General features: G+C 39.8%; 1 protein-coding gene across 2 annotated transcripts in view; it reads left to right on the top strand.

The window, feature by feature from the left end:
- Positions 1-18347, top strand: part of LOC106956605 (teneurin-2-like) — a 108456-nt gene extending 90109 nt beyond the window's left edge. Inside the window, exons 3-5 of one of the 2 annotated variants that reach the window (XM_015047554.1) lie at positions 4760-4804; positions 6190-6483; positions 17967-18347. In XM_015047554.1, coding sequence (XP_014903040.1) covers positions 4760-4804; positions 6190-6483; positions 17967-18211 — 584 coding nt within the window. In that variant the 3' untranslated portion in view covers positions 18212-18347. The remainder of the gene's footprint in view (positions 1-4759; positions 4805-6189; positions 6484-17966) is intronic. The other variant, XM_015047555.1, reaches the window with a different exon arrangement.
- The last annotated feature ends 8075 nt before the right edge of the window (positions 18348-26422 follow it).

Below are 26422 nucleotides of genomic sequence, written 5' to 3'. Positions count from 1 at the left end.
AAATGTGCCTTTTAAATTATTTATTTTATGAAGTAAAACTGTGCAATGTTTATGTTTAGGTGATTTTCTTTTCTTTTAACAGTTTTGATTAAACTTTTAAGTCCTAAACGGGGAACACCGGCCAAACGTTCAGTACCGTAACTCCGCCACACTTTTTGCTACTTGGAAAATTCCAACGGTTTCTGAAAGGGGAGACGTTGCGCTTTTCCAGCCAATATCGGGTTATTTCGGTAATTTCACCCCCACCGCAGCAGGAAGTGAAATTAACCTGAGGGGCGCTTTTTTAATAGACGGTAAAATAGCTTACTATATATTGAAAGTTCGAGTTGTTACGGATAAATGGACAAATATATTTACTCACAGGACATTTAAAGAAGTGCGTACAATTAAAATAAGCAAAAATATTCAGGCGGAGATTTTAAATTTAAGACATAAAGGGTTCAACAACAATTAGCCTTTCCGGAGCCACAATGCCTTTTTAGTTCATCTATGCTTCCATCTTTCCCGGGATTTATCGGCTGCTATCCAGAAAATGGTCGCCAAATACAGACGTATACACAGCAGCCCCAGATGTGCTGCTGAGTGGCTCTCTGTCTCTGTGAGTGTTTACATTTTTCATTCGACAATTGTCTTCTGTCTAGCAATAATAAGTCTGCTATCATATAGCCCCGTGTTGCCATTTTTACAGTCACTACGAGACGCTAATTAGTGCTAGCTAATTGTTAGAAATATACTGTTGCCGTTTAAGCATCCGCTTGCTACAAATCTAACAAACAAAAAAAACATTTCTTGTGTGGGAAAATTTGCTCTCATCTGGGTTTGCTAACAAGAATGCAGAATACCAAGGGTGTGCTGTACTCTCCCTGGAGACTTTACACAAGAGTTTGATTGATACATATTTTTGAACCAGACACAAAACTGCTACAGGCAGATCATTTTCACAAGAAAGATTGAATCACACTTAAGTTGCGTAATAAATCAACGACTCCTGTTGTTTACTTTATTCATTTATACACAAGTCTTAGGAGTTTTTTTTTTTAAAGTAGTAGTAGTATTACCCTTAGCTCCACAGAGGACCTTTAGTGCCTAATTGCTTGAAGAGCCCTCACAACTGGCCACCATCTTTTAAGAATAATCACGAGCAAATTAGGAACTAGGCTAACAGCAGAACCGACTCTTTGCAATCAGGCACAAGCTAAACTCCTGCTGTTTTCAAACTAACACGGCTTTTCTTTACTATAAATCATACCTCACCTGCAAACCAAGAGCGTATTCTTAGCACAGTGAAGGCTACCTATTTTAATTCGCACCAAATTGTTTGTCAAGGCTGGCTGTTCCCTTCATTCGGCTCTGTTTTTTTCTTTGCTTTGTTAGTTTGCATTCCAGTTGGAATTCCTCATGGTTAAGTTATGATGCACAGATGACTAAACCTCTAATGGCAAAGCTTTTAAATAACATTTCTGCAGGTGTTGCATGGCTGTTTCACGGCACTGTTTTTATCTTTCATTATTGTGAGAAGTTTGTCTTTTCATGCACAAATACAAATCCATATTTTGTATATTTACAAAAAAGTTATCCTACCACACATAATGTCATAGTACATAAATATTTTTAGTCCTGTTTATATATATATATATATATATATATATATATATATATATATATATATATATATATATATATACCCTAATTTTGCTATTTTGGGACAGTTTTCTGTTTCATTCAAAGCTACAACCCACTTCCTGGTTCTGTTGCTTAGTGCTGAACATTTTCATACTTTTATTTCATTTAATAAAACCTTTTCTCAATTTAAATTGAATGATTGTACTAATTACTATCCTCACACATTTCTGCTCTCATTTCAGTGCACACTGATAATTAGTTCTTGACTCAATAGATTTCTGTCAGGTTGCTATCTTTTTGTTTTCCAGTGTTTAAACTAATATTCCTTGACATTACCACATTTCTTTTTACATTGGTTCTCTTTATGTTTTGTACATTTCTCTCTTTTTTTCCCAATTTGGCAAAAATCCAGCAACATGTTTTAGATAGATTTTTGGCACTTTGGCTTTTATTGAACACTAGAGAGACAAGAAATAGGGTGGATAGAGAAGGGGAAGACATGCATCAAATGATCCAAGGTTGGGAATCGAACCCAGGACAACTGAGTCGTTTACTACAGCCTGCACAGATGTTCTCTGCCAATTGAGCCACCTGGGAAACCCTTCTCCAGATAGATTTCCAACATATTTTTAAGTATGCTACCTTAAATCCGACTGCCCTCCTAATTGTTTCCCAGAGATTAAGAAATATTTAGGGAGGTTCAAGCAGAACAAATGTGAAAGATATTCCTTTATCTTAGAATCAGCAATTACTAAATTAAAAAATATGACACTAATTATGATAACTTACCTTCTGTGAAAGGTCAGATTTTTTATCTTTTCCCCCGACGTGCTTGCTCATATGACCTGAGGATTTTAATTTACTCATCAGGGGTGTGTTCAAGTTAATCATTATTAAGCACTTTTACTCCTATTAGATTGTGAGATTGCCTGGCATTTTATTGAGAAAAGTGACGAGGGAAACCGATGTATCAGGACTAAACTAAAACAAACTAAGCCTGTGTAAGTGGGCGGGGCCTTGCACATCTAAACTGTCTGGACACTATGAATCATTTGTGACCATACAGCAGATGTTTATGCCTTTCTGAGCGGTATTATGAATTTTACAGGCACATAGTGCAATATTATAGCACAATCAAGTAACTGTGTTACTGTCAGTTGTTGTGGAAATGCTGTATATGTCAAACATAACCTAAGAGAAATTTGATTTCACAATTTGACACCTTGAAATTGATGTTTGTCTCTTTAACTGGTACTCTGATTTGATTACATAATCACAACAATCCTCCTCCATTATGCTGTTTTAAACTGTTCTTAGGAGCGTTGGACTGAGATGTAGTCCCAATGTCACTTTGCTCTCAACTGTGTCTTGTCCCCTTCGTCATGGAGAGGTCCAGCCTTTTTAAACTAGATGGTAAAAAGCTCTGAAAAAAAGCTAAAAAGCCAAATGTTACGGAAATAACAACAATTCTAACACAATGTACAATATGTTGCCTAAATGGCAACTAATGAGCTCCCAGGGTTCAAAAGACAAACATTTAGGCACATGTGTGACTGATTAGAATGCAAAGCCTTACTTTCCTCGCTCCACATCTGTCATAATATCGTGTAACAAACACGCAATTGGTTTTCTATTTGTAGGATAACTAAGATAGATTTTTGTGCCTACTCCAAGCCCTCACACAAATCCATCTTTCTTTGAGTACATGGGATGTTGGGCTACATCTACTGCAGATGCTGATAAGGAGGGATGGGATTTTACATGCGCAATCACTGCAATGTTAATTCTACAGAATAAATTCCTGTGGTACGTAATGCTAGAATCAAACTGTACGAGCATAGGCAAACGGTATGAAAATGTCTTCATGGGACTACTTAGCATTTGTTTTCTACTGTCTGTGGCTCCTGTTCAGTCGTAGATGGGCTGGATGGGACCGCCTTTAGAAAAACCAGGGGAACACCAATCAAAGGCCTGGGGTCAGTTGTTCCGATTTCAAGTTTGTGTAAAGTTTTAACCTGCTTATAAATAGGAATATTGTCTTGTCTCAGAATTCAGAAATGTATACAAATTGTAGCCAAACTCAGTTTCTCTTCTCTTCACAATAATTAACAGCGTTCAAAATAATGTTATAGCTTTATTACAATTAGCAATAGTTAAAAATCTAAATGAGAACCAGAGTTATGGTTGCCATAAAGGAAAAAAAGAAACAGGTTTAAAACAAAGCATAAATAAAAGCACATCTGTTCAAGTTAGCCTTTTCATTGTGATCTCTTGTTTTTTATATATTGTTTTGTTCTATATCTTTTCATTTTTTTAACGTATTCTTGCATTGTATTGTTCTTGTGAAGTCTCCTTGATGTCTTTAAAGGGGCTAACAAACAAAATGCATTATTTTAATTATTACAAATTGATTAGTTTGCATTTGTATGTAATAAACATCTTATATGGGCAATCAGCCTGATTAGCTTAGCTTAGTCACTGTAAGGATCAGACTGTCAAATTAACTGTAAGATTACAGTAAAGACAAGCTTATAATGTTTCAACATTCAGCAGTTTCCATTATGGAAATAGCTTGAATGCTCAAAAGGATAAAACAGAGCAGCGTTGATGTAATGGGTATTCCTTATATCTTGTGAAGTTGACAGATCACCCTGAAGGGCACACATACGGATGTCTTGTGGCAAGTAACTCTGTTTTGTACCTCAAAAAATCATTTCCAAACCAACTAATGGCCCATAAAGTACAACATGGCAAAGAAAAGAACCTGCTAGCGTCAGCTACGGAGGCTCTGTTACAGCAGAGAACCTCGCCGAACAATCTTTGTAGAAAAGTACTAAGCTTTTTACAGCTCTTCCTTTTTTAAACACATTACTGACAGTGAAAGGCTCACTTCAAGTCCTATTCCCTCTGGAACGACTTCCACACTGAAGAGTGTTGGCGTCAGCATAACCCTGTCCTGCTTAGGTTTGACACATTCACTGACGGGGAGAAAAAGAAAAACATTTTTGCCTTTCAGACCATCTAATAATCTCTCCATTCCAGTTAAGAAACGCATCCTCGCTGTGAAGGTGGGGTGGTTTGGTTCAAGATACGTTGTCAACTGATTTTAAACAACCCATGTTTTCTACTCTCTCAGGCATCCTGGAGTTCTCCCCTGTTCTTCTTCGATATCTTATGTCAGGTATGGGCTGTAGTTAGACACTGTAGTGTAGTGTCCTTATTTACCATGTAGTAAAGAAGTCTCCTTTTGTTATCACTGGTGATAAGTGGGAGGAACAGACAACAAAGAAGCAAAGGAAAAGAGAATATTGTAATATTCCCTCATGTCTTGCGATGCTTGGACGCCCTTGCACTGTAGCTATTTGGAAGCTTGGCAAGCTGCGGCGCATTAACTGTTTCCACCTGTGGAGCTATTCACTCGTCTCTGCTCTCTAGTCTGGCCATCTGTTTGCCCGAGTATAAGTAAAGGACCTTTCACCAGTTCCCTGGCTAAGTTTCCTTTTCAGCGCAATGCAGGAGTTTTTGTACAAAGAGGGAGCAGTGAGGATCCAGGAGACGATATTCATCTCTCTGATGTGTGTCGTTCGGTGATTGCGTCCGTACGCCTGACGAGTCGCAGTCGAACCGAGCCGCGCAGCTGTGCGATCCCCGGTGCGCGGAATCGCACGGTGCGCCTCCACAATGGCAACCTCTCATCATTTGCCTCTTTCTTTGCTTTCCCTCGCAAACTGCTAATGAAGTCAATCACAACCGCTTTTCCCCTGATCCTTTTACCCCGACAGCTGATGGTGTGCGATTGCATCCACAATACTCTTTTAATTAGTATGGAGAATAAATTGGTTGAGCAGGCCTTTTTTCTTAATTGCTTTTTCCTCAGCTTGGATTTAATTGGGCTCCAGTGCTGTTTATTGATCTACTTTGATGTGCTTTAATTTGGATAATTTTATATATTTATTTTGGATGTGACAAGCCAGTTTGTCTTGAGGGGGGGAGGAAGAGAGCGATGGGCTCCAGGGGACTAGCGCCGCAGCGGACTGTGAGCCCCGGGGTCCTTTGCGTGTGATGGCAACTAGGTGGGGAGATGATCAAACCCAGAAGGCAACTAAAGCGGCTCCACTACAGTCCAAGAGGACTCAAGTGAGCAGCTCTTTGATCTCGCATCAACGGCTCATAAAAGCCAGTGTGGATCAGGAAAGCGAGGGAAGCAGGTTTTCAAAGCCAGCCCTAACAGGCCTGCAGGCCAGTACACATTTCTTCCAGCAGCTAGCTTGAATTTTGTGCCTGATTCATGCTGCGTCATCTCTCCCCCTCCTGCCTGCCACAACAAAGCCCAATTTTCATCCTCCGCCTCCGTAGTTTCATAATTAGTGTGCTTCTCTGCGTGTGATTGTGGGGTTTGTTTTGTAGATCTGGCGTGTGTGCATTCGCTTTTCACGAATACTTGCTTGTGCAGTATATTTTTTTTTTTTTTTAACGACATTTACCTTGTGTTGTTCTTTGCATTCCGGTCTCTTGTTTTTTTTTTTTTTTTTTTTTCCTCACACCATTTTCTCCTCTCACTCGCAGGGGGTAACTTCACCCTCGCTGAGTTGGGAGTTTGTGAGCAAACTCCCCCGCCGCATCCCGCTGCCGTTCCCTACTGTCCTGACCTGGGCCTTCTCCAGAGGGGCTACTCCCTCAGCGCCGGCTCAGACGCGGACTCGGACCCAGAGGGGCCTTTGTCTCCAGAGCGAGCCATTCAGCTGTGGGCCGGGCGCGCAGGTGTGAAATCTCGCCGCAGCTCGGGTGTGTCCAGCCGTGAGAACTCGGCCCTCACCCTCACTGACTCCGAGAATGACAACAAGTCTGATGACGAGTCAGGTAGGGAAAAAAAAAAAAAAAAGTATAAGCTGAAGCATTGTTGAAATGTTATATGTGAAAGAAAAGAAGTACGCTGTACATCCTTTTTTTTTTTTTTTTTTTGATCAATAGCACTCACACACAATACTCAAAGTGCACCATTTCTTAAATCTCCTCTTCTCTGATTTCCCAACATAAATGTTTCACTCTTTTCGGATATTGAAATAATGGAGCGTAACAGATCTCGATGTCTTTTGGTGATTTCACAAAAGGTTTGCACTGACAGAGCTTTTCGTTTCTCCAGTCCAGTACCTGTTGTTTCATCTTGTGATGGTAAAAAATGCAGAACGCCACTCAAGCATTGCCATTTTATCCACGGTGTCTGACTTGGATTGCTGTTCTTAGCAGCATCTGCCTTGCAAAAGTGTTCATCTTCATTGACAGTTTTCATATTTTCTCATGTTACAACCACAGATTCCTATGGATTTAATTGGTACTTTAAGTTGTGTTAGCTGGCTGCAACACAGAATAATACATAATTGTGAAGGTAAAGAACAAGAAAATTGGTTTTCAAAATGATTTCTATCATACCTCGGATCATAATTAGGTTTGGTGTGGACACCTTCATCTTAAACATTACATCGTAGCTCTGACTTCATGTTTCAGTCATTGTTCCAATGCAAAATGAACCTCCGTCCCATTCTCCATTCTCATGCTGCACATCTACCATGGACCTTTTGCTCCTTCTACATTTGTTTTTTCTTTGCAGTTTAGTGGGAGTATCTGGTGGGTTTGCATTTTCAAGTGGTTCGAACAGTATCTTCAGCTCTGCTTTTAAATTTTCCTCAACTTTATACCAAGAACACCACTTCCTGGTGGCGCTCCTCTGCTCTGATGGCGACCCAGACTCAAGCGCCACTGTTATTTGTATCGATATCCTATTCCTGATCTGTCCTATTGTATTCCTGTCACCGTCTGCTCACAAATGTTTGTTCACAGATCAGCTGTATTTATGAAGAGACTGAATTGTCAGTAGGTGGACACTGTTTCACTATTTCATTTGATTGCACGGGATTTTATTGAGACGTTTCAGAGCTTTCCAAACTTTTCATGTTTCTGTTTTTAATAGAAATCCATCTCCTTCCTTATTATAAATATACACTTTATGTCGGCTGCTTTTAATCTCAGTAATAACCCGTTGTGACTTGCGGCGGTAACGGAAAGGAAATACGGAACAGTTCAGGGCGTATATATTTATATGTAGCAAGGCATTGTACATCAATAGTCATGTTTTACCGGCTGACATAGTGCTGAAAGTTTTGTTTTTCTCTTAACATGAATATGAGTTACTGCAGATGTAGCCTGAAAGTGTGAGGTATCCAGGGAAATCTCCTTCCTCTGGCAACTTTGTTTATTACCGGCTTCCCACTTCCTCGTTAATCCCGACGCAGTCGTAAACCTGTGCACCAGCTCCGCCGACGTGTCAATGGAGGTTAATGAAAAGTGGATGAAAGGAAGAGCAACAGTCTAATTAATTGACTTCTCGGCTGGCGTGTGCATCAGCTTTGGATCAGCCGCCGTTGGACGGCAGGCCTCAGAAACAACTTCTGTTGACTGATCAAACTACTCAACACCTATTAAACACGTCAAGAAACACCTTCCGAGAGACGCGCCTCTCATCCAACCAACCGATAATTGCTTTGTGGTTAATTACCAGACTAATCTCGTTGCTGCAGATATCAGCTGCAGACGCCGCGCCGCTTTTCTTTGTCTCAGGGCCACGAGAACGCCACTCTGTCGCCGACATTTGCAGACCTTGTAAAATTAGCAGCTTAATCCAGCTCCGCATTGTGATAATCGCTCGCCTGCAGTATGATGTCACAGCGTGGAGATCAAAAGGGCTCTTTTCATCTTCTGGTTTCCATAAATAAACTTTGTCAAATGTGGTTATTTGTGGAGAACTTGTGCTCCTGCCAAAGCCAAACCTTTTTGTCGGTTGGACGCATCTATGCTGATGACTGGGAGAACTGGTCGGGAGATTCCTGTGAGGCGTTTGCTTCCTTAACTGGGAATGAACTCGTTTCCCCCCAAAAAACGTACCTGACCCCTTGGAGTGCGGCGTTCCTGGCTGCCTTGCGTCCTTCTGTGTTGGCTCTGTGACGTATTGACAAAGTTTTCAGGGTCTGTTCTTCCTCTTATTATTTACAGGAAAGATAAAACTCCCCACAACCATCCAGTCACTCCCCTCCATCAATCTAATCAGGATTACCATCAGATTGGCTATAGGCCACGTATTGGTATGAAGGTTTTACAATTTTCTCAAAACAGGAAACATTTTCTGTCGTATCGTTCATGTGGCTTAAAGTCAATTCAAGCCTAAAGAAAGTGGCTGGAGTTTTCTCTGGCTTTGTGGGGCCCTAACATGTTGCTGCACAATGCTGGTCATGTGAGGGGAAAACCATCACAAACACTTTCCTCTTGCTTACCAGAAACATTCATCTGTGAGGCTGGGAATAATTCTAATCACTTAAACTTAAGGCAGCCATTTTGTTTACAAAATATAGTAGAGCAACTCATCTCTTAATAATTATTCTGTTTTAAAACTGCCTTTGGTAAGAAGACAAATGTAGGTATATCAGCTTACTATAACCATTGTCTGGTTAGCAGTATTATAGTTTTGAGAGTTTGACAATGTTCTGTCAGGAATTTCTCAAGTATTTCCTCACTGTGAGACAATAAAGGACATTTCTGTTCTTCTGTAGTGTTCTGTAGTGTTAGTAAAGTCCTTTTTAAAGTGAAACATCAAAGAGCAGAGGCTAGAGTTTCCTTCGTCCGTATGGAACACAGAGTGAAGCAACTCTGTGTCTCTCCATCCTGTTTCTTCACACTATTTGTTAGCTAGCTGAAAAACAGACTCCTCCACTACAACTTCACCAGATTTGTGGATCCAATCAGATGCTGTTAGATTTTTCTACCTGAGCTGTGTGTCTCTGCAGCTCCTCCCGAGTTACCATGGAGCTCTGTGCTGCTGCTCTTCTTATCTATTTTACATTTTAATATTAATATCTTTGTTTCGCTGTATTAAAATCACAATAAATGTTACTCTACATGTTTTCTATAGCAAATATTAACAATATTAAGAATATTATTATTATAAAAAAAGGCGTTTCAATCATATTTTACACTTTAGACTGAAAGTTTAATCTAAAATATTGGTTTTTACCCAAGGTTTTCATCCCCTGACAATCTGATACTGGCCATGCTTAGTGAGCACAGATGTGGGATAGATGGACAATTATGAGAGCATGTGTCAAAACCAATAAAATGCAACTCTGGACTTCAAAGGTTTCTATAGAACTTTTAAGAGAAACCAACAACTCACATGCTAAAGCTCATTTCAAGGCTTCAAAGACGACACATTTACATCAGACCCCTCCGTTCGCGTGTCTGGCAGCATGGGGAGATCAGAGGAAGGTGCAACAGTTTGATTAAAAAAAAGAAAAAAAAGCCTGCGTGTTCTGTCTGATCAACTTAATTTATAAACAGCTGTCATTCGGAATAAGGACATCTCACATTTTCGCCCTTAAATCTTCCTCTGAATAAAAACACAAGGATGCCATACAAAGAAGAAGGTTCCACTCCCATCCGAGCCGAGGCAGAGAGCGTGCGTTCTGGTTCCGAGTGTTTGTGTGGAAAAAAAACAAAAATAAAAATTTAAAAAATCGTACCGAGGCTGTCATTCTCCGTCTGCCTGTTCTTCTTTTGTCTGTCTTGAGAAGGGAAACGGTGTGTGAGCCCCGAACTCCTCACATGTGAGGGAGTGCGAAACAGGTGCAACTCGAGCCCCGATGTCAAAATATCAACACAATGATCTGAGGGTCTAATAATAGCAGCAGACAGAGGAACACATCATAAGCGCATGGTGGCAAATCAAAAAGACGATGACGGGCCTAAACACCGAACGTCATGTTGCACCTCTCTCATCTCGTGGCGTCTGCAGCAATCTTCAGAAGTCTCACCTTCCCGTGCTTCTCCTCCTCCCTGCCATCTCACCCTTCTTTCATCTCCCTTCTTCGTAATTTCAAGCTTCCTCTTCTTTCTTGTCTTCGTTCACACCGTGCCTCTCACAATCTCTTGTTATGCTCTTGTCATTGAGGACTGACAGGTGTTGGTTTAAGAGTACGGGGCTCCCCTTAAGGGCACAAGCATACATGTGGATGAACACACACTTGTGTCGAGTTCACGACCGAAACATAAACCCCCCCCCCCTAAAAAACGTGGCGTCCTAATTAGAAGCGTGTTTGCTAAGAAGTGTGGGCTGGAGAGAATGTTTGTGCCAACATTTCCTCTGACTCATTCATTTTTATTTTATTTTATTCTTTTTGATTGGATGCTAAAACAGTTTAGGTCACGATGTTAACAAATGAAGAGCGCACCAAAAGGAGAAATATCATTCAAGTTACCCAACTACGTGAGCTATTTTTAGCTGTTTGAAAGACATGAAAAGCCTGGGAAACAAACAAAACACAACCTGGGTCAATAACAGATTTAAAAAGTGTGATCCCTGCAATATATGGCCGGCATCTTTGCTAGTCTCAACACATTTAGCACCACATAAACACCTTTTTTAACTTGAAGTCACATTATTGATGTAGAGTGCTGTCAACAGAGACGCATGTATATTTTTCTGTGGGTTTTTGAGTTCAAGCTCAGCATGTGTTGCATGGTTTTATCAGTGACTAAGCAGGCTTTTTTTTTTTCCCCCAGAGTGCTACTGAAAAGTATTCAGTGACGAAGCATTTTGTAAGAACTTCATGTGGTGGACCTACATAAAGCAGTGGATAATTGTGAGTTTGAATGGGGATTTTAAACAATTTTCAATTTAAAAAAAGCATTAAAAAAGTATTTTTAGATATCTATATGTCATTTAAAATCCACGCCTTTCAACCTCTCTGCAACCAATCGTTTTCAGAAAATACTTAATTCAGAAGAAAAATAGTCCAGAATTAAAACCAATGATGGATTTAACAATGGGCTTTCCCTTTCTCACTAATTTATAATAGATTACAGTACATTTTTGTCTTCAATAGACACAATTTGGAGTGATTTCATGATGCGTGCAATTTACAGACTTATAAACAAACCAGCAAAACAAAAACTCATCACATTTAAAAATCAAAATGCTGTGGTTGACTCCCACAGTCTCAACCAAAAAAAAAAAAACACTTAACTGTAGACGATTATTTAGACGGACTCAACAAGTCATGGCTCATCTGCATGCAGCTGACACATTCGCCATGATCATCTAACTTATGTAAAATACAATACATACATAATTAATTAAAACATAGTGTCACAAAAGGAACATAAAAATCCTACCACTTCACACCAGCTGACCATGAAAGACGACCATCTCGCCAAAAAAAAACAACCCATTGCTTCAACGTGTTGAAGAAACTAATTGCTTTCAGTACAAAGGACTGTTTTTTTTTTTTTTTCTGTTTGATGGTAGCAGTTAAAAAGTTGTGGCAACTAGTGATCCCTCTGATCAGCAAGAATACTTTTCACCTTGTTAAGAGGTTTCTGATTAGAGATGTGTGCTGAGTTACCCAAACGGATGCCCAGCAGTTTGCTGGCAATAGTCTCCACTTTTCCTCAACATGCTCTTTGGTTTTACATCTCTAGATTGGGTGAGATTCGGTGAATGCCAAATTCCAGCAACAGTGTGTCAAAATTCCCAAAATGGAGTGATATCCATCAAGCGTATTTTCATAACTAATCATCTATATGTGTGAATACCTCAATGAAAAGAGAAGTTTAGACCCTTGGATAACGTGGAGCTCTAAGGTCTATGTCGACCCAGAGTAAAGGAGGAAAGGCATCTGGAGTAATCTTAGATAAGTGATTGTATTAGCTCACCAGTCTGTTAAAGATTATGGGATGTTGTCCTAACAAGATGGAGTCCATTATTTTCCAATCGAGAGAGATTATTTACAAGTGGAACATGTTATAACAGTTACCAGCGTTCTCGGGAGTGGATGCTCCAACAAGGTTAACCCCAATGTCAGGCTGGTGTGCAACGCTCAGAGAAACTGTAAAAATCCTAAGAGCTTTGCCTCGCAGTCTACAGTTAGTATATTAAATGTTAAAGTGTATGGAGGAACAAATAAAAACAAAAGAAAAAGACAGAACAAGCATGGCTTGTCTGAAAGGATTGCCAAAAGGAAAATTCTTGTGTGTAGCGAGGGGAAACGGCAGCATGGCTTAAGTGCATCTGAACAAACAACAAGAAAAAAATGTAATTTGGACAGATAAGACCAGAGCAGGACAGCTTGGATGTGTTGCACACTATCACATTTAGCAAAAAAGAAAAACAACAATCAAATTAAGCATACAAAGTACAGCACACAGAGTACATGGTTTGTAATTCTTTATGACTTTGATTGGTGCAGATGCAGAACCAATCAAAACCTATCAATAACCCCGCTCCATTTTTTTCACCCTCATTCATGAGCAAAACCCGGAGAAACTTAAACCGCTCCATAGTTTCATATTCATTAGCTGCCGTTTAGCACCAGCTTATCTCTTTATTTTGTATTTTTTTAAAAAGCACAATGTGCAACCTTGTGTTTAATTGCTCTATACCAGTTTATTTATTTTGCCAGGTCATTTAGCAGCTTTTTTTTATGAAGGTTGAATTAAATGTTAAATGACTACAAGAGGACTGTTGATAAACATGAAACGTATCAAAGTAGTGATGCAGGTTTGAGGATAAAAACTACGTTTACGTTCCTATCCTGAAGCGATGCAGGATTACAGGTAACTTAGACGCCATTGATTTGATAGATTTTTTTTTTTTTCAATCATTAGTTTTGAAATTTGACTTAGAGTGATTGAAAAACATCTGAAGCTTCAAGCTCACTTTGCCCCGAATGGTTCGAAACCTTACTTGGACTTGGACTATTAGGACCCTTCATCAAACAAAATAGCCTCGAGCAAAACTTTGGAGTCATAACCAAAATTTTAAGCAGCAGATTGGTTTTAGAAAATTGTCTTAAAATTGTCAAACCCATTTTAAAACCTCTGCAAGGCGAGTGTGAATTGAGGCATGATGAGTATGAAACTTTGCTGCAGACGGCTCCTTTTTGTGCTGGGGGGAAAATTTTTTTCTACCAAATGTACAAAATGGGAAAAGCGACAAAATGAACATCGCCCATGTGGAGCGCACAAGAAATCTATAACAAAACGACCTGTGGATGGAAATAATTTAAACTTGCTCCAATGCCTAAGTCCAACTTTGAGCTTTATTTAATGAGAGTAAAAAAACGTGTCTTGTTGAGAGCTTTGCATTACTCATTGCATAAAAATGTCAAAAACTTCAACATTGTTGTAAAAGAAAACTGGTCCAACAATTCTTCCAGATTAATGAACGAGCCATTGGTCAAAATATAAATGGTTACAACTATACTCAACTCTGTTATGTGCACAATTTGCACACACATCTACTCCTGGTCCTAGTTTTTGTCGAAGTAATAATGACAGCTGAAATCTATTTGCTGACTGGGAGTGACATTCAGTTTGTTTTCACCTGATGATTTTCCTTACTGTATGTAAAACTTTCTACTTAAAAGTCTTTGCTTTTTGTATTACACACTTTATATTCTACATGTCTCTATATGCTTCATTTGTGCAATTATATTGCTGTAATTTAAGCACATTTCGTACCAGTCAGTCAAAACGAGCAGAAACACTGAGTAAATTTACTTTTTCACTTCCTTTTTTCTCTTAAAATGCAAATCTGAACATAGCAAAACCCCAGTATTTGTGTTCAGTATCCATTCGTTAGACTTTCCCTTTTTCTTTTCCCAAGCACAATATTTTCAAACTCAGTCCTAGTTCGGTAATGAGCTGCTTTGCATCAATAATTTAAAAACTACATTCTATAAATATTTGATTGTGGAGCATTTGTTATTTTTATTGAATAATATCTCGGTGAGAACAGTCACGGATATCATCACGCACAACAAGTTTCAAAGGAGGCAAAACTTGCAGAAATAACATCAATTAATAGGAACACGTACTTCACTGAGGCATATATTCTGCAGATTTATATACATTATCTCAGTCTCCGAACTTAAACTTGATTATATTTCTCTTTCTTGTTATTAATTTTTTTTCTTCTTCTTTTTTCACTTACTGCTAAATTCCAATTACAGAGAAATATGTTAAGGTCATCAAATTAGTTTTGTAAGTGCGGCGCAGGGATTTCAGAGTTTCCTTACATTCAGCTTTATTGTTGAATATTGAACGAAATCTTTTACAGCCCCTTCCAGACACTATTAAAATAAAGAGACTTGAGCGTTGACTTGGCAGTGGCAAGCACGCAATATCCTCACACACACACGCGCGCGCACACACACACACACACACACACACACACACACACACACACACACACAAGCTCGCTTAGACTTACAAATACGGGCCACGGAGAGCAGCATCGGGTGATTTCATTTTGGCATGGAAGAAGAAGAGATTTACCGTCACAACTGTGTGCTGCCTCGTAAAATGCCCGTCTGGAAACACAGGCAGGAATATTGGAGGGCTTGTAAATTTCCCCACAGCCAGAGCCTGATGGCCACTTCCAATCTGTGCTGACCTGGAGGAAGAATGATTAGTACATGCATGGATGAAGTGAGATCAAGTTTTAAGGCTGATTTTTTAAAATGTACTTTTATTTAAACTCAAAGTCATGGCCACAATCAATATAGTCCTCTACACATGTGTTTGGGAGGCATCCGTATGCCTCCGCGTTTTTCTGCTAATTAAACAGCAGCCTGTTGAGGGAAACGGAACAAATTCGACTCCACTTCAGTGTTGTGTTGTGTTTTGCTCTGCACAGACTCGCTGCGCAGCTAAGATCCAGCCTAATTACACATGCATGCTGATTAGGTGCTTTCAGACCATCTCCCTCTTGTATTTCCTTCACTTGGCTCAATCTCTCCATCTGGTCGCCCGGATAATAAATCACGAGGTAGTATGTGACGTTACGTGGCAGGATGCATTAATCTTATAATTAGAGAATGAAAAGGTGGCGCTAAATTTAGTGTGGCCTTTCTGGCTTTTCCCTGCCCCCCTATCTGGGCATGCTCAATTGTGCCCGTTTTCCCGCCCTCACACGACGCCCGCTTCACAATCCAATTTTTATTTATTTATTTATTTATTTATTGGTGCTTTTCCATTAAGACTTTTTGTGGTGTTGAAGAAAGGAGAGGGATGGGGGAAGAAAGAGAAGTTTCTTAATTTCCAAACAGCTGCAGGGAGATTTTTTTTCGACTGTCATTTTTCTTTCTTTCTTTCTTTTTTTTGAAGTTGGCACTGTAATTACGCTTTATAAAAGCAGAGTTCAGCAAAGCGATTCCTCTGATTAACTAATCAAATCTGCTGCCACAGGTGGCAAAGTCCCTGTGCCCGCGCTGTCCTATTTCTTCTTCTTTAGCATACCACAAAAGAAGCAACTATAAATTAAAGCTCGTTCAACATGGCTAACAAGTTTTTGTTTTTTTTTTTGCCCTGAAAAAATGAGACACAGAATCAATTTTTGTGTAATCAAGGAGGTTAAGATGGTATTTAATTGTGACTTTAAGAATTTGAACACAACATGCTGTGTACCCTGGTATACACATTGCAATTATTCTGTCAAAGTTTTGGACATGAACACCTCAAATTTGACTTCTACCTACAAGAACTGATTTTCTCCAACTCTTTCCAAAATGCCTTTGCCAGATCATAGGTCTAGTCCAAGTAACACAGGTGATATCCTAAGTTCTTAAAAGATGAGTGGATTATATATATATATATATATATATATATATATATATATATATTATTTTTTATTTTTTTTTCTTTCTTTATATTTGACAAAGATCACTCTTTGGGAAGGTCAATAAGTCACAATCTTTTTTTAAACAGATAATGAAACTGTTGGACCAATTGATTTATGAATCTTAATCATTTTGCCTCAGCTAATAAGGCTACATACTGTAAAATTTCTAAGTGGTAAATGACATTGTTTTCCTTCAGACTTTTACCGGTTAGGTCTGAGCTGCAGCACCTCACAGCAGCAGTAACTAAGGTCAGGCTTCTCCTGTCCATCAAACACAAGCAACACTTACGGAGCCGAGCTGGTGTGGCCTCCCAAGACCGCTGCTGTCCCCCCGGGGCGTCCGTGAGCATGCGCGCGAGGCGGAAGTCGAGAGTGAGAGCTCGTGCGTGTGCGCCAGAGAGGGGTTGGGGGCATTAGCCTCTGATTGAGTTTTCAGAGAGCAACGTGGGGTGCAAAAGGCTCCACAATGGTCTAACAGAATTAGTAGCTTGTGATGAATGGTGTGTGAGAGCAGCACTGACAGCTCGCTTTCACAAATACACACCAGCGAGGAGGCGTGCATGAATGTGTGTGTGCGCGGCGTGAACACCTTCAACTCTTCGCCCACTGGTTCAAGGACTTTTCGTCCACTAAGACCTGCTGGAACGAGGAAAGAGAAGTGACAAAACACACGCAGTGGGAATCTCTACGCGTCCGTGTCTTTGATTGATGTCAAGAGCCTGAAACATGTCCGGCGCTCGGGGATCGATAGCAGCCGGCCTATTCAACATGCTAAAACATGCCGCTTGTACACGCTCTCGCATTTTACGCAAACAGAAGACGTGACTGGAGAGACCACGTTGTCCCTCTTTAGTGTCTCCGGCTGAGTAAAAGCAACATCAAATAGAGCCTGATGTCGAAAAGAAGTCTGGTAATGCACGCCGGACACCAAAACAACAGACACTCTCGGGCGGACGCGCACGCTAAGTCTCGGATGCATAAGAGCAGCATTTAACGAAAGCCTTGGGATATTGATCACTGTAGATGGATGCTAACTCACATTAAAGGATGAGAGCCTGGGGTGATGGAGAGCAGAAAAGAAAAAGAAAACTTAAATGATTAACAAATGGAGAGGGGAAAGATTATAGATGGGAACACGGACAACGTGTGTGATTGTCCGGTCGGAGTGATGGCATTATCATCGGCGAAGAGAGAGAGGCCGGAATGGGGTTAAAAAAAAAAAAAATTCCCCATAGCATTTGGCTTGTAGCCTGTTGACACCTACCTTAATGGAAAATTTAGTGAGCTCTAATGGCTTCTCGTACCATCCTCAGTCCTGCTAGAGAGGGTGAGGATGAAAGAGCTCTGAGAGAAAATTACAAATTCGCCAGTCAGTGATCAAAATTTTCCTCTTCCATGAAAGCAGAGTACATCATTAGGAGCAAAATAGTAGACAATGGAAGGGTAGGACTTCATTTGATTTCTTTAAACCTACACGTATTCTTTTTTTTTATCCGTGTCTGATTTTTCTTTAATTTCACTTTTGCTTTGGTTGCCTAAGCCAGGCTTTTTCTTTGTTTTTTTTCTATCCTTTTTCTTATTTTCTTTCTTTTTTTCTCTGCCATCTCTTCTCTCTCAGTTTACCTTGATGATGAAGAGAATGAGGATCCATTTGGAGACTATGTGATCAGTAAGTTGCATCTGACTGTAGATTCCCCTTTTGATTCCTCAAACCTTTTTAGATCCGTTTGTCATCTGTATGGGATTGTACTTTGTGTTGTGTGTCCCTTTCATGTGCTTCCCTGTGAGTATTTATCTATCTTGTCTGTTCCTGCCAGTAAAAAAAATAAATTAAAAAAAAAAAACTTATTGCAACCATTGTAAAAGTTAGTAGCTGACTGGTTTTAAAACTTGCAGGTCATGTTGGACATCGACGGCTTTCCGTTAATCTGAGGTCTCAGTGTGTTATGAGTGACGTACCTTTATGACAGTCAGTTTTGATCAGACCCAAAGTTTATATATATATATATATATATATATATATATATATATATATATATATATATAAAATTACATTTAGAGATATTTATTTTAACGTCGACAACAAATTCTTGATAAAAAGAAAACTGTTTTTTTTCCTACCCTGATAAAAACAATAACAGTTCACACAATGTATTTATTGTTATTATGTGCGAGTGTAAAAAGTTTTCCACGGAGACATCTTGCTTCTCTTAAAATACCGTTTAACTGTGTAGAAATGCCGAATGCGCACGGCGCCTCTTTACGTCTCTCTAACAGGCGTGTGTTGAAATGTCAGAAACATTAACATAAAAGTGACCTTTGTACTAATGACTTAACAGTGTACCTTTAACAGATTGATTCAGACATTATCTCGTGTGTGATTGCACAAGGCGCAATTGTTGTGACGTACTCGCAACAGATCCCAAACCATCGAGTTTTCTGGTTGCTGTTGTCGGGGTGTCTGCTGGGGAACGGTGAAATAAATGTTTCCTGTGCATTAGTCGGTGTGTTTCATCGGGTCCCAGGCAGGAAAAGCTTCATTTCATGTTCATATGCCTCTGCTACATTTACAAGCTCCTTTCATTATGATCTCCTGTTCATTAGTACACGTCGAACTGGTTAATCTCATTGCACTTGATCAGAGAAAATTTCCCAGAGGGTACTTCTGTGGTTATTCCCCTCCCCGTCCCCCTTTTTCCTCTATCGGAAAGTCGGCTGTATTTACTCGAAATCGTTTGTCTCTGGAAGCCTGAATTTGTGTTGATGTTTGGATGTGAAGTTTTTCTCTCGGCTTTCATCAGCAGGATATTGTACAAGTAAAAGAGAGCAGAAGAGAAGTGACGTGAAACTTGAATTAAAGATACAAAAAAAAAAAAAGCATTCTGATGTACTTTTGCATTAAAGGGTTGAGGTGGCTGTTTTTTTTTTTCTTGTGTACATTTTAGCTTAAATTGTTTTGGTCGTGACCTTAGGGTGAATGCAGAAATCTGTGCATTGATGAAGGTATTAGCAAAGAGATGAGGCAAGGTTGGGCAGAGATAGCCCACACAGAGTGATTTAATTTACTTTCTTGAAGCACATTGACCATAAAAAAAAAATGTGAGTTTATGTAAGCAGACAGATACAAGGACAGCAATGCACTGTAGTTTCTCTCAAATATGCACACACATATGGATGATGACAAAGGAAAAACATTAAGTGCGAGGAATGTTTAATTTATTCTAGCAGTTATATCCACAGTCCAATGGTGACAAGGAATGTGTTTGCAGTAGAAAGAAAGAAATCCTTGATTTGGCACCTATGGGTTTAAATATCTATAAAAGGAAATACTCTGACACCGGTATTTACTGATATTAATCTGCCTTATAACTTTGCATCTGTGGAAGCAAAAAAAATACATTCAGTTCTCTACCATGAGCAAATGATAGATATATAGATGGATAGATAGATCTAACACTACAGAACTTTAAAAGACACCATCCATATCATTTTGTAACAGGAGGTGCAATAAACACCTTATTAGAGGATCAAAAGTTGTGCAAAACCACATTAGCCTGCTCGCACAATGTTGAACACTTTGCCTTTTTTCATCTTCACATCTCTCGAATCCACTGACACAAATCCTCTCTTTCTTTTCTAACATACAGTCCTGTCAACGGCCAACCGCACAAATCGAAAACTCATTTCTCTATTACCCCAGCGCAATTATTAAAGTAGTATTTCACTTTGGTGTATTAGAATTTTTCAGGTTTTCAGGAACAAGCTGTTTCCGAAATGAAGGACAGCATATGCCATCACAAACACAGCGATGACGATAAGTATTGCACGTCAAATATTTATGGAACATGAAATGGTTTCTAATTCCCAAAATGTTACACAATAAGCGTGCCATAACGAGTTAAAGCCAAATGATCTCAAAGACCTTCACAGTCCTATGCGTTGTTGCCAAACATACTAGTAGCAGTGGTTACAGATGTGTCACTGAACTTCTGAATGGTCCAGTGAGCATGGCTGCAGGAGCAGTTGCTCCATTTGCTCCATCATTCAGGCACCAATGGTTGGGGCTATAATTGAGAGGCGGAAAGTACATCATTTCGACATAAACTCACCATGAACATGTTCTGCTTGCAAGATTTTTTCTCCAATAGTCAAGGATCACTCCTAGAGTGCCGAAGAACGACAGAGGATTAACGAATTATGTCTGTCCTCTAAGCCCACTCACCTGTAGAAGGAAAGCGTGTTGAATCCTGTTTAAAATTTCTGAAACATTTGGACAAGTCAGTAAAATACTAAGAGAATAAAGTGTGTCCAGGTGAGAACAAAGTTGAGTTTTTAAAATTTTATTTCATACGCCATTTTAGGAGAATCGGTACAATAAATCGTAATTTAAAAAAAGAAAACATGAAAGTGTCTGGCTTATTTCTGCATGTGGTCAAGAAGACGGTAAAATAACAATGAATGGAGTAATTTAGAGTAAGTCAGTCACCTGACTTGAACAGAACTAGAAATCTCTGAAAGAACTGAATTTCAGGGTGCATAGACGAGTCCCCAAAATCCTTCAAAACCAGAGAAACAATAACAGATTCATGGAAGATTAGACCTGATAAATTGTGCAAGTAGTTTCCAAACAAAGGAAAATTCTCCAGGCTATTATCACTGCAGGGGAAAAAAAATAAAAGCATTCCTACCACTAATTACTAAATACATTTCAGTAAGCACATTTAGTACTTATCCTTAAGGTCAACCTACTTTATCATAAGATTTGGCTTGGATTTTTAGCTTGTGACCTGGAATGACTTTCATGTCAATAGCCTGATTTAGAAATGCATCTATAAAAGTTCCTTAATTATTCCCCCCCCCCCAATATTGGACAACAGACCACATTAGCTTAATGAATAACTTTCCAAACAATCCTATTTCTTTAAACACTTTCTCATTCTCAAGTTCACATAAATCTACTCTTTTTTTTTTTTTTTTTTAGTCGCTGCAGCAACCTCACCTCCTTAGCGACTGTGCCAAGCCCCAGCTCTGCCCGCTCCAGTCTGTTGACAGGGTTCACAGCAACCTTTATTTCCCTATCGACTCACGCGGTGCGAGAGCTCATAAGAACTCGAGCACACCTTTGCAAAAAGCTCCAAACGTTCTGCTTTTCCTGCCGTGTCGGCACGGTTCCTGGTGTTTGCAGAACGGATTGGTGACCCCCAGCACTGTCATCCAGTCTGACATGAGGAGAGACAGACGGCGTAACAGCTGACTGAAACTTTTTTTTTTTTTTAAACCATTGGGTAGGCTGGAAGACGAGAGAAGAGATTTAGAGCTGTGACACGATGTCTTGGCAAAAATGTTACTATAGTTTCAATTCTGGGTGACTAATGATTCAAGACATTTCAATAATGGTAACATTTAAACATTAATCAATGAACTAGACTTCCCTTTTTTTCTTTTCCATTTTTCTTTTTAAAAAACAGATTTAGTTGAATAAATTTTGTGCTTTGGCTTTTATAGATACAATTTATGTTTTAAAATACGTTTGATTTCTAAGAACAACAAAAAAAGAATGTTTGCTGATGATCTGGGCTAATAATGCAAACATGTTTGATTCTCTTTTGATAAGACTTGCTGAAAACGATGATGGTGACAGATTTCTGCACAGTTTCAGTTATCAGAGGATACCTAAAGAAAAGACTTTTCTGCTTTATATGACTAATAAAATTGTATTGAATATCATAAAATTTAACAAGGGGCGTTTTAGCTGCTTTCTGTTGCTGCTTCTCCCCACAGCAGCTGTTCTTAGCAGGGCACATGCTTTGATTAGCAAAATAATGAGCACAGCTGACGCAGTATTCAATACCAAATTAAGCAATATAATATTCCACAGGATATGTTTTTCTTTTTACTTTGATCCTGCAAACTGCTGCTGCTTTTAAAATCGTCCTTTTTGGGCTTATATCAGACTGGGATCTTTATAAGGTTTTTCAGTAGTTTTCCAGTCATTTTGTAGTTTGTTGGGGATTTTTTTTATCTTTGTAAGGTTTTTCAGTAGTTTTCCAGACATTTTGTAGTTTGTTGGGGATTTTTTTATCTTTGTAAGGTTTTTCAGTAGTTTTCCAGACATTTTGTAGTTTGTTGGGGATTTTTTATCTTTGTCCCATTTTCTGCTCAATTCTCTCTGCGGTCATATCGTCACTGCCCTGCTGACAAAGAGCTAAACGATAAAGTTTGTAGTTATGCTGCTGGGTGTTGGTGTTAGACAACAAAGAGTAAATAGAGAGTTTACTCCTTTATGTGCTTTTTATCAAGTTTGGAAGTATCCTTCTAGTCTTTGTTTAGTTTTAAAGACCCATTTCCGCTCAAACTTGAACGTTCTGCCTTTAGTACTGTGTGCCATTTCATGCAGCAGTAAAACATTTACATGCAACACGATGCGTTTATACTTCACGTTTGAGATGTGTGTTGACCGAACCACCAACCACAATAATCAGTTTTTTTTATGGTGCTGCTTTTTGACTTTTTCATTTCTGTAGTGGCCTTTCAGCCCACGTTGGTACTGGACTGGTTTCACTGTCGATAATGACACGCTCTCTTCACAGCTAGCATCTTCAGAAGGTCTTTTGCTTTTGTTCTGGCATCGACATGCACTTTCCACACCAAGACTCATTCAACTCTTGGCATCAGAGCAGATGATTGTCGCTCCTTCAGAACCGCCGAGGGATTAAGGAGAATTGTGGATAATTCTCTTTCTGATAACCTGACTGATTATTTTAGAATCTTCATAAAGTCTCTCAACAAAGCGACATCTTTGAGATGGGCTTTCCAACACACCCACAGATGTCCAACCAGTTTGCTCAGATTTTGTGAACTGCAAAACCATAATGTCAACATCTGGAATATTAATCTTGTATGAGAACTTAAAAAACTAAACATTTAGTATTCTGGTAACTACTTAATAGAATTAATCCTGATAATCCCAATTTACCTAAAACTTGAAAGGTTTAGTCTGATGCGATGTCCGTCAGTGAGGAAATAAAAAATGCGTCTTTTTATACAGTGTATTTAAATATCTGGTTTTAAGTGTAAGTGTGGAGTTTTACAGTGTTTTAGCTTCGCATGAGTCACAGGTTTTTGATGTGCCAGATTATTTGTAGTAGAAAGATACAGACGACTGTGTGAACATAAAGTAGGTAAAGTGTTTTCCCTGACAGAAAAGCGCAGTTGGATGGCGGCAACATTCTGGAGAGTGCTGACAGATCATAAACTACTTTTTATTGTTCGGATGTGAGCAGACGTGGTGTCCTGATGAAAAAAAAAAAAAAGGAGGGAGAAACCTTGTGGGACAAGCAGTAAAAAACATGAACTGTGGAGTAAATGTTTTATAAGAAAAAGAAATCAGACTGAATAGTGAAAAAAAGAAGGATTCTGTGGGGGAACAGATATCATTCAAGATCAGTTTTTTTCCTGTCTTGTTTTTTTTTAGATTGAGTAGTTCCAGCAGCTGTGACTTTATTGTTTTGATGTGCATTTAAAAAAAAAAATAGAAACGATAATCGGCATCACCAGAAACAGGATGAAGTCAACAACGCAGCAAACAAGCTGCCATTTATTCGTCTTTTACATATTTTTAAAATAGAACCCAGCCAGCCAATGTTCGGCTGAAGACCTGCACCGTTATTTGAGGGGGTGGAAAAAAAAAAAAATCCCCACATTCTCTTGTTCAACACGAAGCAGCTGCACTTGGCGCTCGGCGCTTCCTCCTCCAGCTGAGTGATTATGACAGGCTGATTGGTGTTTTGTGTTCTTGGGGATGAGAAGATCAATGTGGGGCTGATAGCAAGGGCTGGGCCGGGAGCGCGGAGAAAGGATAACAGAGAATGGGGATGAGGCCTTGTCACTTCAGACTAAGAGACGGGGATCAGCAGATCGTCGGGGCGGGGCGGCTACACGGGTAACGACTGATGATAGAAAACTATTAAGAGCGCTTAATGTTGGGAAGATTCTTGTAGATTGTACTAAAAGCACAGAGAAAGATGGATTAAAAAAAAAAATCAAAAAGGCTGCTAAGACGTACGAAGAATTTTGATTTCACTGAACAGTAAAGAAGATGGCTTGAGGGATTAACATTCTGTGACTGTCTGCAAACGGCGGGATAATCTCTGGTGTCCTGCAGTGCACTGTGGGACGCGCACAACTGCTGCGGGGGCTGAAGCCCGCCGCCAGGGCTGTCACCGTGTGTTTGTGAGCGCGTGACACTCTGTCTAGGTGTGGCAAGTGGAATGAGAGAGGCTGATTCCAGCCCACCCTGTCCCCACTCCTCCACCGTGCACTTCTCGAAACAGCTTGATGAATGTGCCCCACGGGTAGCGTGACGCAGACACTGCACTGTCATTTTGGTTTTTTTTTCTTCTTGGCAGGATAGCCATAGCTTGTTTATCACCCACCCATAAGGTTTCACCCATGACTTTGAGGAAGACGTGCGATCCAGCACAACGCTGCGTTTTTGGGGTTTTTTTGGGGGGTGCCCTCGTGTGTGCAGCGAGGAGAAGTCAGCGGAGAGCTCCTTACAGCGTTCTAATCCATATTGATTTGCGCTTCATGCTGTCTCACCGAATGGAGCGCAGCACCGCGGGGCACGGCGCAGCATGGCGAGGCATGCCACGGCGTTACCTCGCCTGTCTCTGCCGGCCAGCGTTTGTTTATGTGTAAACCAGACGGAGAGGCTGGGAGAGGACTACCTGGCAGATACAGATAGTCTCATAGCAATGTGTGACATTTCGGTGAGGGACACAGGCAGGTTTCTATATGCGGCGTGCGACACACAAACACACACCCATGAAACACCTTTGGAGGCACTCCTGTTATTCTCTCTTCGTCATTGTTGATGGCCGTTTTCACAGTCAGGGAAGCTCGAGGCTTTGTGTGGTAAGGGGAGGGGGGGGGACTAGAGGAAAACTTGGCTAATTAGCTCTAGCTGGGCAATTATTGTCTCCCCTTGCAAGCAGGGTTACATTCGTGGAAAAAAAATGTGGATATATCCCATCATCCTCCCCACCAGGGCTCTGAGAAAAAAACATCCCCATGAACCTTTTCACATTTTGGCACAATTAATTTTATTGGGATTGTAATAGATAGACAATCAGCAAGTAATGTGGTGCGCCGTTGTGAAGTTGATGAATGCAAATCTTGAAAAGTGCAACGTGCATCTGCATTCTGCCCCCTCCCACCAGTCAACATTTTTGAGAACCACATTTTGCCACATTTAGAGTTTCAAATGTTTGTCTCCTCCAACTCTGCACGTCTAGACACTGAAATCTTTGCCTACGATTCTTTGCAAACCATCTCAAGCTCAGTAGGATTGGAGGAAAAGTGTTTGCAAACACTTATTTTTTTAGGTGTCTGAAATGGATTTAAGTCTGGACTTTGACTGGGTCTTTTTTTAATGGTTTTGATGTAAACCATTTGATTCACCATATGGTCAGAGTAGAATAAAGACCCAACAGTTCCCAATGACGGCTTTATTCTTACCACTTTTCCATCATAACTAAACTTTAGCGTTCCTGTCTAGCAGTTGTCATGTCAACATGTTCTCGGCAGGTTCAGTGGACTGTAGCTTCGGGTTTCTATCGATTTTTTTCAATTATGAACTGACGAGCTTTGTGTCATAATTTTACAACTTTATCCTGACTTATACATCCACAACTTTACCCCTGACATGTCTGATGTGTCTCCTGGTCTTCAGGAGACTGTTTGTTCGTGAACGTTTCCCTAAAAAAACCTCTTCTGACTGATTCACAGAACATCCGTGTTTGTGCAGAGATTAAATTACATTTCATTCTTTTGAAATCACAAATCCTTTTAATTTCACTTAACAGCTATGTGCTGCTTTCTGTTGGTCTGTCACAAAATGTTCAGCTAAGAAAAATTTAAAATTTGTGGACAAAACATGCTTGATAATGAAAAGGAAACCCACAAACAAGTTACTGGGAATGGTCTCCATTATAGACAGAACTACTCGATGCAGGATTATTCAGTCTAAACTGTCAACTTGTTGTTTCTTTGCAGTCACACACACACACACAC

The sequence above is a fragment of the Poecilia latipinna genome, unplaced genomic scaffold (genome assembly GCF_001443285.1).
Source record: "Poecilia latipinna isolate Pla-1442-1.1 unplaced genomic scaffold, P_latipinna-1.0 Scaffold832, whole genome shotgun sequence".
Classification (NCBI taxonomy): Eukaryota; Metazoa; Chordata; class Actinopteri; order Cyprinodontiformes; family Poeciliidae; genus Poecilia; species Poecilia latipinna.
Note: the sequence above shows the minus strand (reverse complement) of the source record. Positions and strands in the feature narration are given on the sequence as shown.